Source organism: Lutra lutra, chromosome 10, assembly GCF_902655055.1.
Source record: "Lutra lutra chromosome 10, mLutLut1.2, whole genome shotgun sequence".
NCBI lineage: Eukaryota > Metazoa > Chordata > Mammalia > Carnivora > Mustelidae > Lutra > Lutra lutra.
In genome coordinates, this window is record NC_062287.1 from 58,817,487 (window position 1) to 58,831,017 (window position 13,531).

The 13,531-nt window shown below is 40.3% G+C and overlaps 1 protein-coding gene across 3 annotated transcripts in view; it reads right to left on the minus strand.

The window, feature by feature from the left end:
• Positions 1 to 13,531, minus strand: part of TRIM68 (tripartite motif containing 68) — a 62,282-nt gene that overhangs the window by 18,434 nt on the left and 30,317 nt on the right. For 2 of the 3 annotated variants that reach the window (XM_047692031.1, XM_047692032.1), the window contains exons 9-10: positions 5,778 to 5,800; positions 5,678 to 5,720 (exon numbers count right to left, since the gene is read on the minus strand). In XM_047692031.1, the coding sequence (XP_047547987.1) occupies positions 5,689 to 5,720; positions 5,778 to 5,800 (55 nt within the window). In that variant the 3' untranslated portion in view covers positions 5,678 to 5,688. Of the gene's footprint in view, positions 1 to 5,677; positions 5,801 to 13,531 lie in introns of those variants that run through there. The other variant, XM_047692033.1, reaches the window with a different exon arrangement.

Sequence of the window (13,531 nt, forward strand, 5' to 3'; positions counted from 1 at the left end):
ACTTGTGATCTGTCAAATAAATATTTTTAAAAAAGCATCCTAAATTGAATCCAGCTCAGGAGCCATCAGGTCAGAACTATAAACAAAAAACTCTCAGGGGACTGGAATAACTTTCAGTTGAAGACATTACTCAGGTACAGAAATCTAGTGAACCACCAATTGGACCATCAACCTTCAGTTTGCAAGGGGGGAAAAAAAAATCCTATGGTAAGACTAAAGCAATACGGGGAACCAGTGCGGAAACAGGAAGATCTCCACTGGGATGTAATGTCTCTAAGTGTCAGCACTAGGATGTGTGTTAAGTTGAGCAGTAACTCCAGTAGCCCTGCTGCACTTCCTCAGGGGAATCCTTGAGGCACCGACAGCCATGGTGCCCCACTACCAGGAACACCTCCTGGAGCCAGCAGGCCTCAATTGTCCCCACTCTCGTCTTCCCTGCTCCAAACTCCTTCAACCTTTGATCCAGATTTTTACCACCTTCCTTCCCCACAAAAGGTCAGCTTCCACTTTCTACCACTCTAATTGCCATTGTTAGGGGGTAGTTTGTCTGCTGTAGGATATCTTTAGATCCAAACCTCTGACAATTACTAGGAAACAGATCCTAAGATATTCCTATCATGAGTCACAACAGGAATTTTCATTTTACACTGAATCCGCATAAGCTCTCCAGGGGAAGCAGCCACAGTGAGGTGATCCAACTCTGCTGGGTTGTCTTGTTAGAGTGATGAACAGCATCTGAGTTTCTGAATTAAGGACACAGCTCATTCCTCAGACAAGAGTAACTGCTTATATACTTCAAGGAAAAAATAACCTTAAAATACCCTATAAGGGACAAAGGATTTCTCCTATAGGAAAGGGCCCTTAGAGTTCACACTTCAATAGGTTCTCCATGCATTTCATGGCTACTTCTGCTGGTATCAGGATTCATGCCCTGAGTACAGAAGTAGCATGAGGGAATGAGCAAAGTTTTAGGATCAGCATCACAATCCCATCTCCTGGTTCAGTTCCATCCCCTCTACAGCTCAAAAACATTCTGGGGATCTTGTTGCTTAAATCAGTATTAAGTGGATACCCTTTAGACTGAGCAATGTCTGAATACAAAATCCTAGGAGAAAATGGAGTTTTCAGGCAGAGATTCTTGAAGTATCTGTAGGTTCAACATGAAGAAGTAGGGAAGGGAACTCTTGGGTCTAGAATCCCACAAAAACACTGAAGACTGGACTTAAAAGGACTGTTATGATCTACAGTCATCTAAACCCCAAGGGCAGGAAAGATTGAAACGAGGCCACTTGAGACGGAAAAAAAAATCTCAAGGACTAGAACAGCTGGGGGTCCAGGAAATACACAAGAGGAACCATATGTTTTTATGAGGACAAAATAAATACCAAGTCAGGAGCTTCAAAGAAAGAGGGAGAACTGAACAGAAATAGAACTAGGTCCCAGTAAAAGCCATTCATTTAGAGCCTGCCTTTCAAATTCCAACAAGATGAATCAGAACTTAAGTGAACACCAAAGTGTTTCTCTGGTTTCAAGCTACCTGAGAGGAAATATAGAATTAAGGAATATTCAAACAGTCCAGGAGTCCTGAGGAAAGGGTTTGTAAAAGATCTCAGACAAGGCAGATATCCTATAGATTTCTCTAGACATTATGAATCATTCCTCAAAGAAGACTAGGATGGCTTGGAGGCAGAAAGTAGCTATAAAGCCAGCCTACTGAAAGCACCAGGAGGATAATGGGCTACAGGCAAAGCGCTCTTTTGACATGAGATATTTTAAGTCAGAATAGGAAAGATAACAGCCAGTAACACTATCAAGAATGAGGGAGGGTAGCTTTAAGAGATTATGCCAGACTTAGAACCAAAGCTTGAAACAACTAAAGAAAGTCCTTCCTGCAACCTTGCATTGTAAAACACAGTAAATCTAGGAGTTAGAAATACCCTTCCTAAAAAAAGGGGGGTTAATTCTCTTATCCCAACTGGTAGCTAGTATCAACCTCCAATGTTCTTTAGACACTGTTCCCTGTCCCAGGTTTTCCAGCAACCCCACAACAGCAAAGGAAGCCTGGATAGGAAAATGAGCTCCACCTGGACTAAACTGGTTTCTAGTATTTGATCAGCTCAAAGCGCTTCTCTGAACTCAATACCAAATTTCGCTCCTCTGTTAGTGAAAATAAAGTGCTGTTTACTGCTTAAGTCTCAACTAAATTTTGTGATTTAGTGAAATAAAGGGAAATAGGTCTAGGCATCTCGTTCATTCCCATAGCTAGGCCGCAGGAAATCCCCGGTCTCTTAAAGAAGGCAGAAAGAGAAAAGCAGAGATAAAGACACTAACAGAGAAACTAACTGATAGATCCAGTCACCCACATTCAACCCTCACCTTAGTTAGCAGCACAAAGACCCTAGTGGACTCTGGAAGTCTCACTTAAATAGAAAGTGAAAGGACATGACTGGTCAGAGTTGGAAGCTGGACATGATTGGTTAGGCTGGAGCCAATGAGCTTCCTGGGTCTTTTTTTTTTTTTAAGATTTTATTATCTATTCAACAGACAGAGATCATAAGTAGAGCGGCAGGCAGAGAGAGGGAGGAGGAAGCAGGCTCCCTGCTGAGCAGAAAGCCTGATGTGGGGCTCCATCCCAGGACCCTGAGATCATGACCCCAGCCAAAAGCAGAGGCTTTAACTCACCGAGCCACCCAGGCGCCCCCCTGGGTCTTTTTAACCATAAGTAAAGTGGCAGCCCAGGACAGGTGCTGGTTTTTTTTTTTTTTTTTTAAATTGGGAGGCCCCCTCAGTGTGTACACCTGAATGATAATTAACTCTCCAGCATTTATTCTCAGGATTCAGATGGGGGGTAAAAATGTTGCAACTATCAGAAATAGGCTAGAATCTGAAATTTGGTAGTAAAGAAAATAAACTCAAATAGTGATAGGACTCTACTCCACATGAAAAATAAATATTTTTTCCTTATTACTACAGATGATCCAAGTCCTATAACTTTCTGTGTAAACAGAGACCACTGCCAACACCTCCTTTTTAAGGTCTTTTCTAAGAAGACTAAACTTCTTCTTCCAGAAACATATTTGGACAAAACAAGAATGTGGAAGTAGTGGCCATCCAGTCACTTCGTGGTCTCAAGCAGATGGCTTCTCTTGATATCAAAACCTACTTTTCATGTCTGAGACTGTTTCTCAACAATACATCCATGTCTTCAGACTGAACTTAGGAAAATTGGTGAAATCTCTAAGGAGGGCAGCAGGAGTACAATTATTATCTGTACTTATTCATGCAATTCATTTTTCTAAGTATTCCTGGCAGGTTTCAGACAAGAAAAAAGATCTCAGCTGTGGTTACTATATGGTTATTTTAAATCCATGACTTATTTTTCCTAGGTTGCAGAAAGTTATCAGAGGTTAGGTGTCCACCCAGAGAAGAGGTAGATATATCCTATTTCAAAAGGTTCCTATGGGCGGGGGTCACAGCTGCCAGGGATCCTACTAGCAGTACTTAAAATTCCCCATATATGGAAGCTAAAACCTTGTTGCACCTGCCCTCTTAGATTGGGGAATTATGTCACCACTCAAGAAAAGTTTAAAGGGGCACCTGGTTGGCTCAGTGGGTTAAAGCCTCTGCCTTTGGCTCAGGTCGTGATCCCAGGGTTGGGCTCTCTGCTCAGCGGGGAGCCTGCTGCTCCGTCTCTCTCTGCCTACCTCTCTGCCTGCTTGTGATCTCTGTTAAATAAATAAATAAAATCTTAGAAAAGTTTAAGAAGTAACAAGCACTAATTTTATGTGTGTCCTAAAAGGGAATGTTCACAAATAAAGGTTGGTTGTTTTAGGAGTTAACAGGTCCTGCTTCTGCATTGTCCCTGTATGAGCACCAAGCAGATTTTATAGGATCTTATGACTTAGTGTCAATAAGAAAAACCGGAGATGAGAAGTGAGATAGGTTCTTTTGGGCAAGAACAGTCTGCTAGTGCACACATGAACTTGATCAGGCTCCACATGGAGAAGCTGCTACAGCTGTGGCTGGAAGGGAACAAGCAGACAAATTTCCATGGGACAGCTGATGATGAGAGGATCCAAAATGGTGTGTACAAAGGGTTAGATATATTGCACTCCTTGCACCATGCATAGATCTACCCATGCCCCATCATATCCAGCTCCTCTACCACAGTGAATACAACAGTTATGTAGGAGAATGTCCTTAGGAGATGCACATTGGAGTAAAGGTACACTGTCCTCATATGTGTATCAAGTGTATGTGTAAGATATGGTTTATATATAAATACACTCATTCACCTATCCATGTGTGCATTTAAAACAAATATGGCAAAATGTTAATTTAATCTAGGTGGGGCGTTTACTGATATTCATTGTACTATTTCAATGATTATGCATATTTAAAATGTTTTATGGAGTTGAAAAAGTTGTCCTACCACTCCATCAACTTTGCTTTCATGCTTGTTTGAAAATGGATACTAATGAAACATTGAACACCACATCAAAAGTTAATGTACTATATGTTGGCTAATTGAACTTAATAAAAAATACATAAAACATTCAAAATTAAATGAATGAAACTATTTTTAGAGACAGATGTCATTGAAGTCAACTTGTGAGGAAATACAGTATCAGTTATCCACTACTATCCTAACCCTGAAGCCATGTCCTTTTTATATGGTTCCAAACATGCAATTCATCACTAGATTCTGGGGCTCTATGCTTAGCACTTGATTTGGAAAGTCTCATATTAATAGGGCTAGGGGAAAGTATACCGTAAGAAGTATCAACCCTCTGTTTTAGTTACCTATTGCTGTATAACTAACTACCCCATTTAAATATAATGTTTATTCTGAATTGAAATCAAGATCTTCAAGATATATCAGCACCCTTTTGCTCACTGCAGCACTATTCACAATAGTAAAGATATGGAAACAACCCTAATGTCCATCAACAGCTGAATGGAAGAAGAAAATATGTATATACATAGAATGGAATGTTATTCTGCCTTAAAAAGAAGAAATACTACCATTTGTGATAACATGGATCAATCTAGAGAACATTATGCCAAGTGAAATAAGAGAAGGCACGGAAGGATAAATACTGCATAATTTCACTTATATGAGGTATCTAAAATAGGCAAACTCACAGAAGCAGAGAATAGAATGGTGGTTACCAGGAGCTGGGGGGAGGAGAAATGGAGAACTGGTGCTGGATAGATACACAATTTCAGTTCTACATGATGAAAAAGTTCTAGAAATTTGCTGTACAATATAACACTCATAGTTAATAATGAAGTATATGTCCCTTTAACGCATGTTAAGAGAACAATTCCATGTTAAGTGTTTTTTACGACAAACATACAGAACAGATATAGGGAAATTTCTGGAGGTGGTGGATATGTTTAGTATCTTGATTGTGATGATGGTATCACAGGTATATGTACATGTCCAAACTGATGAAAATGTATACATTAAATAGATGCGAATTTTTGTTTGTCAATTATAGCTCAATGAAGCTTTAAAAATGTAGGTTTAGTAGCTTAAAACAAATGTTTATCATGTCACAGCAGTCAGAAATCTGGACATTACTGAGCTGGATGGTCTGCAGTCAAGGTGTCATCTAGGCCTTAGTCATCTCAAGGCTCAACTAAGGGAGGATCCGTTTCTAAGCTCACTCACCTGGTTCAGCCTCAGGTCCTCTCTGGCTGCTTGCTGAAGACATCAGTTTCTTGCCACATGAACATCTCCATAGGGCTTCTTACAACATGGAATTTTGACTTGATTCTCCATAAAAGAAGCTCTGAGAGGGAGAAAATAAGAAGGTCAGAAAGATGGAAATCAGTCTTTCAGTAACCTCATCTTCGAAGTGAATTTCAATGCTTTTGGCACATTCTACTTGTTAGAAATAAGTCACTAGGTATTTTCACTCTCAAGGGGAAGTAATTACACAAGAGCATGAATACCAGGGGAGTAGGGATCACTGGCCCCCATTTTAGAGGCTGCCCACCACATCCTCCTGCTTAAACCCTAATGTCCATGATCAGATTTAAAACCAACTCAGAATAAAGACACACAACTCATATTAGTTAACTTTTATTTATTTATTTATTTTTTTAGTAGGTTCTATGCCCAGCATGGAGCCTACTGAGGGACTTGAACTCATTAACCTGAGATCAAGACCTGAACTGAGCTAAGAGTCAGATGCTTAACAAACTGAGCCACCCAGGCACCCCCATATTAGTTAATTTTTAATTAACTTTTCCTACTCTTAGAAAAAGTACCCTTTAATATAGCAAGAGAAGAAGAAAAGGGAAGCATATGGTGCCATATATTAAGAGCTCCTACTGGAATTGTGCCCAGGGCAGCTGAGAGGGCAGTCTGTGGCCCTTGTTTTCAGCCTGCCAGTTTGTAATCCTGGTTGAATCTACTTTCTATGGCTATTCTTGCCATCAACCATCCTGGACTCAGAGTTTTTCACGCCCAAAGTTTATCATGGAATATGCTCAGGATGAACACCTGGTGTGAACTATGCAGAGAGAGAAGGTGAATTACAACACAGTTTCCCTAGACTTCTCAGCTGATCCTATGAGGTAGTTTGGAGTGGAGATAGCCCTGTACACTTGTCTTGATTGGGGAAGGGGGACAAATCCTTATACCTAGGATCAAGCAGACATTGGATATAGTCATTGCATTAGGAGGGTGCATAATAAAGGTGATGGAGTATCCTCTGGCTGAAGGTAATTCCTGGAAAGGAATGCAGCTGTGAGCCTTCAGTGGTCAACACTCCTAGCTACTGAGCGAAATGCTTCAACTCTGCAAGGAGATCTGTATGGTGCTCTGCAGTCTAGAACTAGGGAATGTTCATAACTAAGTGGTCTTCTGAGGGGAGTTGGAGGTGGGTGAGGAAATAAACCCTTAAAAGTTTTCCTGGTTGCCCTATTTTTAATTTCTTGAGGAATCTCCACGCTGTTCTCCAAAGTGGCTGCACCAGTTTGCATTCCCACCAACAGTGTAAGAGGGTTCCCCTTTCTCCACATCCTCTCCAACACATGTTGTTTCCTGTCTTGCTAATTTTGGCCATTCTAAGTGGTGTAAGGTGGTATCTCAATGTGGTTTTAATTTGAATCTCCTTGATGGCTAGTGATGAACATTTTTTCATGTGTCTGATAGTCATTTGTATGTCTTCATTGGAGAAGTGTCTGTTCATATCTTCTGCCCATTTTTTGATATGATTGTCTGTTTTGTGTGTGTTGAGTTTGAGGAGTTCTTTATAGATCCTGGATATCAACCTTTTGTCTGTACTGTCATTTGCAAATATCTTCTCCCATTCGGTGGGTTGCCTCTTTGTTTTTTTGACTGTTTCCTTTGCTGTGCAGAAGCTTTTGATCTTGATGAAGTCCCAAAAGAGCTTCCCTATGACCCTGCCATTGCACTACTGGGTATTTACCCCAAAGATACAGATGGAGTGAAAAGAAGGGCCATCTGTACCCCAATGTTTATAGCAGCAATGGCCATGGTCGCCAAACTGTGGAAAGAACCAAGATGCCCTTCAATGGACGAATGGATAAGGAAGATGTGGTCCATATACACTATGGAGTATTATGCCTCCATCAGAAAGGATGAATACCCAACTTTTGTAGCAACATGGACAGGACTAGAGGAGATTATGCTGAGTGAAATAAGTCAAGCAGAGAAAGTCTATTATCATATGGTTTCACGTATTTGTGGAGCATAACAAATAGCATGGAGGACAAGGGGAGATGGAGAGGAGAAGGGATTTGAGGGAAATTGGAAGGGGAGGTGAACAATGAGAGACTATGGACTCTGAAAAACAATCTGAGGGTTTTGAAGGGCGGGGGGTGGGAGGTTGGGGGATCCAGGTGGTGGGTATTGGAGAGGGCATGGATTGCATGGAGCACTGGGTGTGGTGCAAAAACAATGAATACTGTTATGCTGAAAAAAAAAATAAAAAAAAAATAAAAAAAGTTTTCCTGGTTGGAGAATGGACTCTTCTACTGTTGCTTCTGTGCTTAATATCATATTTCTTCTTGGTTAAGAAATCATGAAATAGATATCATTAAAAGTGAAAACAGTTTTTAAAGATAATATTAAGACCAAATAGACAAAAATCCCAGAGAAAGAATGTAAACAGACATTATAACAAAAATACATCCACCTCAATTTTGATTGTTACTTTTTAGATACAAATAAATGAGATATAACTATTACAACTAAAATATGAGAAACGCATAAGTTCGGAAAATAAAATCAAACAATTTCTTTTGTATTTATTAGTTAACTTTCTTTTGTTTTAATTTAAATGAGAGATTGTGGGCTCTGAGAAATAAACTGAGAGTTTTGGAGGGGAGGAGAGAGGGGATTGGGTGAGCTTGGTGGTGGGTATTAAGGAGGGCATATATTGCATGGAGCACTGGGTGTGGTGCATAAACAATGAATCTTGGAATACTGAAAAAATAGATTTTGTATGATAATCACTTAAAATTAATAAATGTTGTCAAAAAATAAATTCAATTATCCAACATACATCATTAGTTTCAGATGTAGTATTCAAGAATTCATCAGTGTATAATTCACCCAGTGCTCATCACATCACAAGAATTCATCAGTGTATAATTCACCCAGTACTCATCACATCACATGACCTCTTTAATGCCATCACCCAGCTGCCCCATGCCCCACCCACCTCTCCTTCCACAACTCTTTTTCCAGAGTCAAGAGTCCTTCATGGTTTTTCTCCCTCTCTAATTTCTTCCCATTTAGTTTTCCCTCCTTTCCCCTATGATTCTCTGCACCATTTCTTATATTCCATGTAAGTGAAACCATATCATAATTGTCTTTCTCTGATTGAGTTATTTCATTCAGTATAATAGTCTCCAGTTCCATCCATGTCAAAGTAAAGGGTAGGTATTCATCCTTTTTGATGGCTGATAATATTCTACTGTATATATAAACCATATCTTTATTCATTCATGTCTTGAAGGACATGTCGGCTTCTTCCACAATTTGGTTATTGTGGACATTGTTGTTATGAACTAGGGGTGCAGGTGCCCCTTCTTCTCACTCATCTGTATCTTTGGGGTAAATTCCAAGTAGTGCAATTCCTGGGTCATAGGGTAACTCTATTTTTAACTTTATGAGGAACCTCCAAACTGTTTTCCAAAGTGGATGTACCAACTTGCATTCCCACCAACAGTGTAAGAGGTCTCTCCTCTCTCCACATCCTTGCCCACATTTGTTGCTTCCTGTCTTGTTAATTTTAGCCATTCTGAATGGAGTGCGGTGGTATGTCATTGTGGTTTTGATTTGTTTTTCCCTGATGCCAAGTGACGTTGAGCATTTCTTCATATGTCTGTTGGCCATTTGTATGTCTTCTTTATAAAAACGTTTGTTCATGTCTTTTGCCCATTTCTGGACAGGATTGTTTGATTTTGGGGTATTGAGTTTGAGAAGTTCTTTATAGATGTTGGGTACCAGCCCTTTATCTGATATATCCTTTGCAAATATCTTCTCCCATTCTTTAGGTTGCCTTTTAGTTTTGTTGACTGTTTCCTTTGCTGTGCATAAGCTTTTTATGTTGCTGAAGTCAACATAAAGCAACAGTTCATTTTTGCTTTTGTTTCCTTGCCTTTAGAGATGTCTCTACCAAGAAGTTGCTGCAGCTGAGGTTAAAGAGGTTGCTGCCTGTGTTCTCCTCTAGGATTTTGATGGATTTCTCACATTGAGGTCTTTTATCCATTTTGAGTTTTTCTTTGTGTATGGCATAAGAGAATGGTCCAGTCAGAAGCAAGACGGTGGAGGAGTAGGAAACTGAAATAGCATTATGTCCTGGGAGTTCAGCTAGATATCAAACCATTCTGAACACCTACAAACTCAACAGGAGATAAAAGAGAAGAGCAGCAATTCTAGGAACAGAAAATTGACCACTAAAAGAAGTCCTAGCCTCAGCAATTAGACAAAAAAAAGAAATAAAAGGCATCCGAATTGGCAAAGAAGAATTCAAACTCTCACTCTTTGCAGATGATATGATACTTTATGTGGAAAACTGAAAAGACTCCACTCCAAAACTGCTAGAACTCATACAGGAATTCAGTAAAGTGTCAGGATATAAAATCAATGCACAGAAATCAGTTGTATTTCTTATACACCAATAACAAGACAGAAGAAAGAGAAATTAAGGAGTGGATCCCATTTAAAATTGCACCCCAAAACATAAGATACCTAGGAATAAACCTAACCAAAGAGGTAAAGGATCTATACTCAGAAAACTATCAAGTACTCGTGAAAGAAATTGAGGAAGACACAAAGAAATAGAAAAAACATTCCATGCTCATGGACTGGAAGAACAAATCTCGTGAAAATGTCTATGCTACCTAAAGCAACCTACACATTTAATGCAATCCCTATCAAAACACCATCAGTTTTTTTTCTTTTTTTTTTAAAGATTTTATTTATTTATTTGACAGAGAGAGATCACAAGTAGATGGAGAGGCAGGCAGAGAGAGAGAGAGAGGGAAGCAGGCTTCTTGCTGAGCAGAGAGCCCGATGTGGGACTCGATCCCAGGACCCTGAGATCATGACCTGAGCCGAAGGCAGCGGCTTAACCCACTGAGCCACCCAGGCGCCCCATCCATCAGTTTTTTTTTTTTTTCAAAGAAATGGAACAAATAATCCTAAAATGTATATAGAACCAGAAAAGACCCCGAATAGCCAGAGGAATGTTGAAAAAGAAAACCAAAGTTGGCAGCATCACAATTTCAGACTTCAAGCTTTGTTACAAAGCTGTACTCATCAAGACAGTAGGGTACCAGCACAAAAATGGACACATAGATCAATGGAACAGACTAGAGAACCCAGAAATAGACCCTCACCTCTATGGCCAACTCTTCTTCAACAAAGCAGGAAAGAATGTCCAATGGAAAAAAGAAAGTCTCTTCAGCAAATGCTGTTGGGAAAATTGGACAGCCACATGCAGAAGAATGAAATTGGACCATTTCCTTACACCACACACAGAAATAGATTCAAAATGGATGAAATACCTCAATGTGAGAAAGGAATCCATCAAAATCCTTGAGGAGGATACAGGCAGCAACCTTCTTGACCTCAGCCACAGCAACTTCTTCCTAGAAACATCACCAAAGGCAAGGGAAGCAAGGGCAAAGATGAACTATTGGGATTTCACATTTGTTGTTTCCTGTCTTGTTAATTTTAGCCAACAAAACCAAAAGGCAACTGACAGAATGGGAGAAGATAATTGTAAATGACATATCAGATAAAGGGCTAGTATCCAAAATCTAGAAAGCACTTACCAAACTCAACACCCCAACCAATAATCCAACCAATCCCAACAGACATGAACTAAGATTTCTGCCAAGAAGACATCCAAATGGCCAACAGACATATGAAAAAGTGCTCAATATCACTGGGCATCAGGGAAATACAAATCAAAACCACAGAGATACTACCTCACACCATTCAGAATGACTAAAATTAACCAGTCAGGAAACGACAGATGTTGGCAAGGATGCAGAGAAAGGGGAAACCTCCTACACTGTTGGTGGGATTGCAAGCTGGTGCAGCCACTCCAGAAAACAGCATGGAGGTCCTCAAAAAGTTGAAAATAGAACTACCCTATGACCCAGCAATCGTACTACTGGGTATTTACACTCAAGATACAAATGTAGTGATCCAAAGGGTTATGTGCACCCAAATGTTTATAGCAGCAATGTCCACAATAGCCAAACTATGGAATGAACCTCTATTTCCATCAATAGTTGAGTGGATAAAGAAGATGTGGTATACAATATATCTATATATATATCTATATCTATATATATGTATTACATATGTATTATATATGTATTATATCTGTATTATATACATATATATGTATATATATACATATAGATATAGATATAGATATATAATGTAGCCATCAAAAGAAATGAAATCTTGGAGGAGTCAAGATGGCGGAGAAGTAGCAGGCTGAGACTACTTCAGGTAGCGGGAGATCAGCTAAATAGCTTATCTAAAGATTGCAAACACCTATAAATCCAACGGAAGATTGAAGAGAAGAACAGCAATTCCAGAAACAGAAAATCAACCACTTTCTGCAAGGTAGGACTGGCGGAGAAGTGAATCCAAAGCGACGGGAAGATAGACCGCAGGGGGAGGGGCTGGCTCCCGGCGAGCGGCGGAGCAACGGAGCACAAAATCAGGACTTTTAAAAGTCTGTTCCGCTGAGGGACATCGCTCCAGAGGCTTAACTGGGGTGAAGCCCAGGTGGGGTCAGCGCGGCCTCAGGTCCCACAGGGTCACAGAAGGATCGGGGGAGTCTGAGTGTCTCAGAGCTTACCGGTATTAGAACAGGGAAGCCGGCTACAGAGACAGAGCTGAGGAATGAGCTCTAAACTCGGGGTTGCCTTGAACCGGTCGCAGGCTAGGTCAGCTTGGAGCGCAGCTGGAGGCCAGGGTGACGGGAGTCACCGGGCGCTGTTCTCTGAGGGCGCACTGAGGAGTGGGGCCCCGGGTTCTCGGCTCCTCCGGGCCGGAGACCGGGAGGCCGCCATCTTCATTCCCGTCCTCCAGAACTCTACGGAAAGCGCTCAGGGAACAAAAGCTCCCGAAAGCAAACCCAGCAAACCTGAGCGGATTACTCAGCCCGGCCCCGGGTAAGGGCGGTGCAACTCCACCTGGGGCAAAGATGCTTGAGAATAACTACAACAGGCCCCTCCCCCAGAAGATCAACGAGAAACCCAGCCAGGACCAAGTTCACCTACCAAGGAGTGCAGTTTCAATACCAAGGAGAGCGGCAGAATTCCAGAGGAGAAGAAAGCAAAGCATGGAACTCATGGCTTTCTCGCCATGATTCTTTAGCCTTGCAGTTAATTTAATTTTTTTTTCTCTTTTCAATTTTTTTTCTCTTCTGCTAAATTTTTTAAACTTTTACCATTTTCTTTTTTTAACGTTTTTTAAATAGTTTATCTAATATATATATATATATTTTTTCCTTTTTATATTTTTTATCGGCTTTCTTTTTTTAATAGTTTCTTTTTTTTTCTTTTTTTTTTTCTTCTTCTGAACCCCTTTTTATCCCCTTTCTCCCCCTCACGATTTGGGATCTCTTCTGATTTGGCTAAAGCATATTTTCCTGGGGTTGTTGCCACCCTTTTAGTATTTTACTTGCTCCTTCATATACTCTTATCTGGACAAAATGACAAGGCGGAAAAATTCACAACAAAAAAAAGAACAAGAAGCAGTACCAAAGGCTAAGGACCTAATCAATACAGACATTGGTAATATGTCAGATATAGAGTCAGAATGACGATTCTCAAGGTTCTAGCCGGGCTTGAAAAAGGCATGGAAGATATTAAAGCAACCCTCTCAGGAGATATAAAAGCCCTTTCTGGAGAAATAAAAGAACTAAAATCTAACCAAGTTGAAATAAAAAAAGCTATTAATGAGGTGCAATCAAAAATGGAGGCTCTCACTGCTAGGATAAATGAGGCAGAAGAA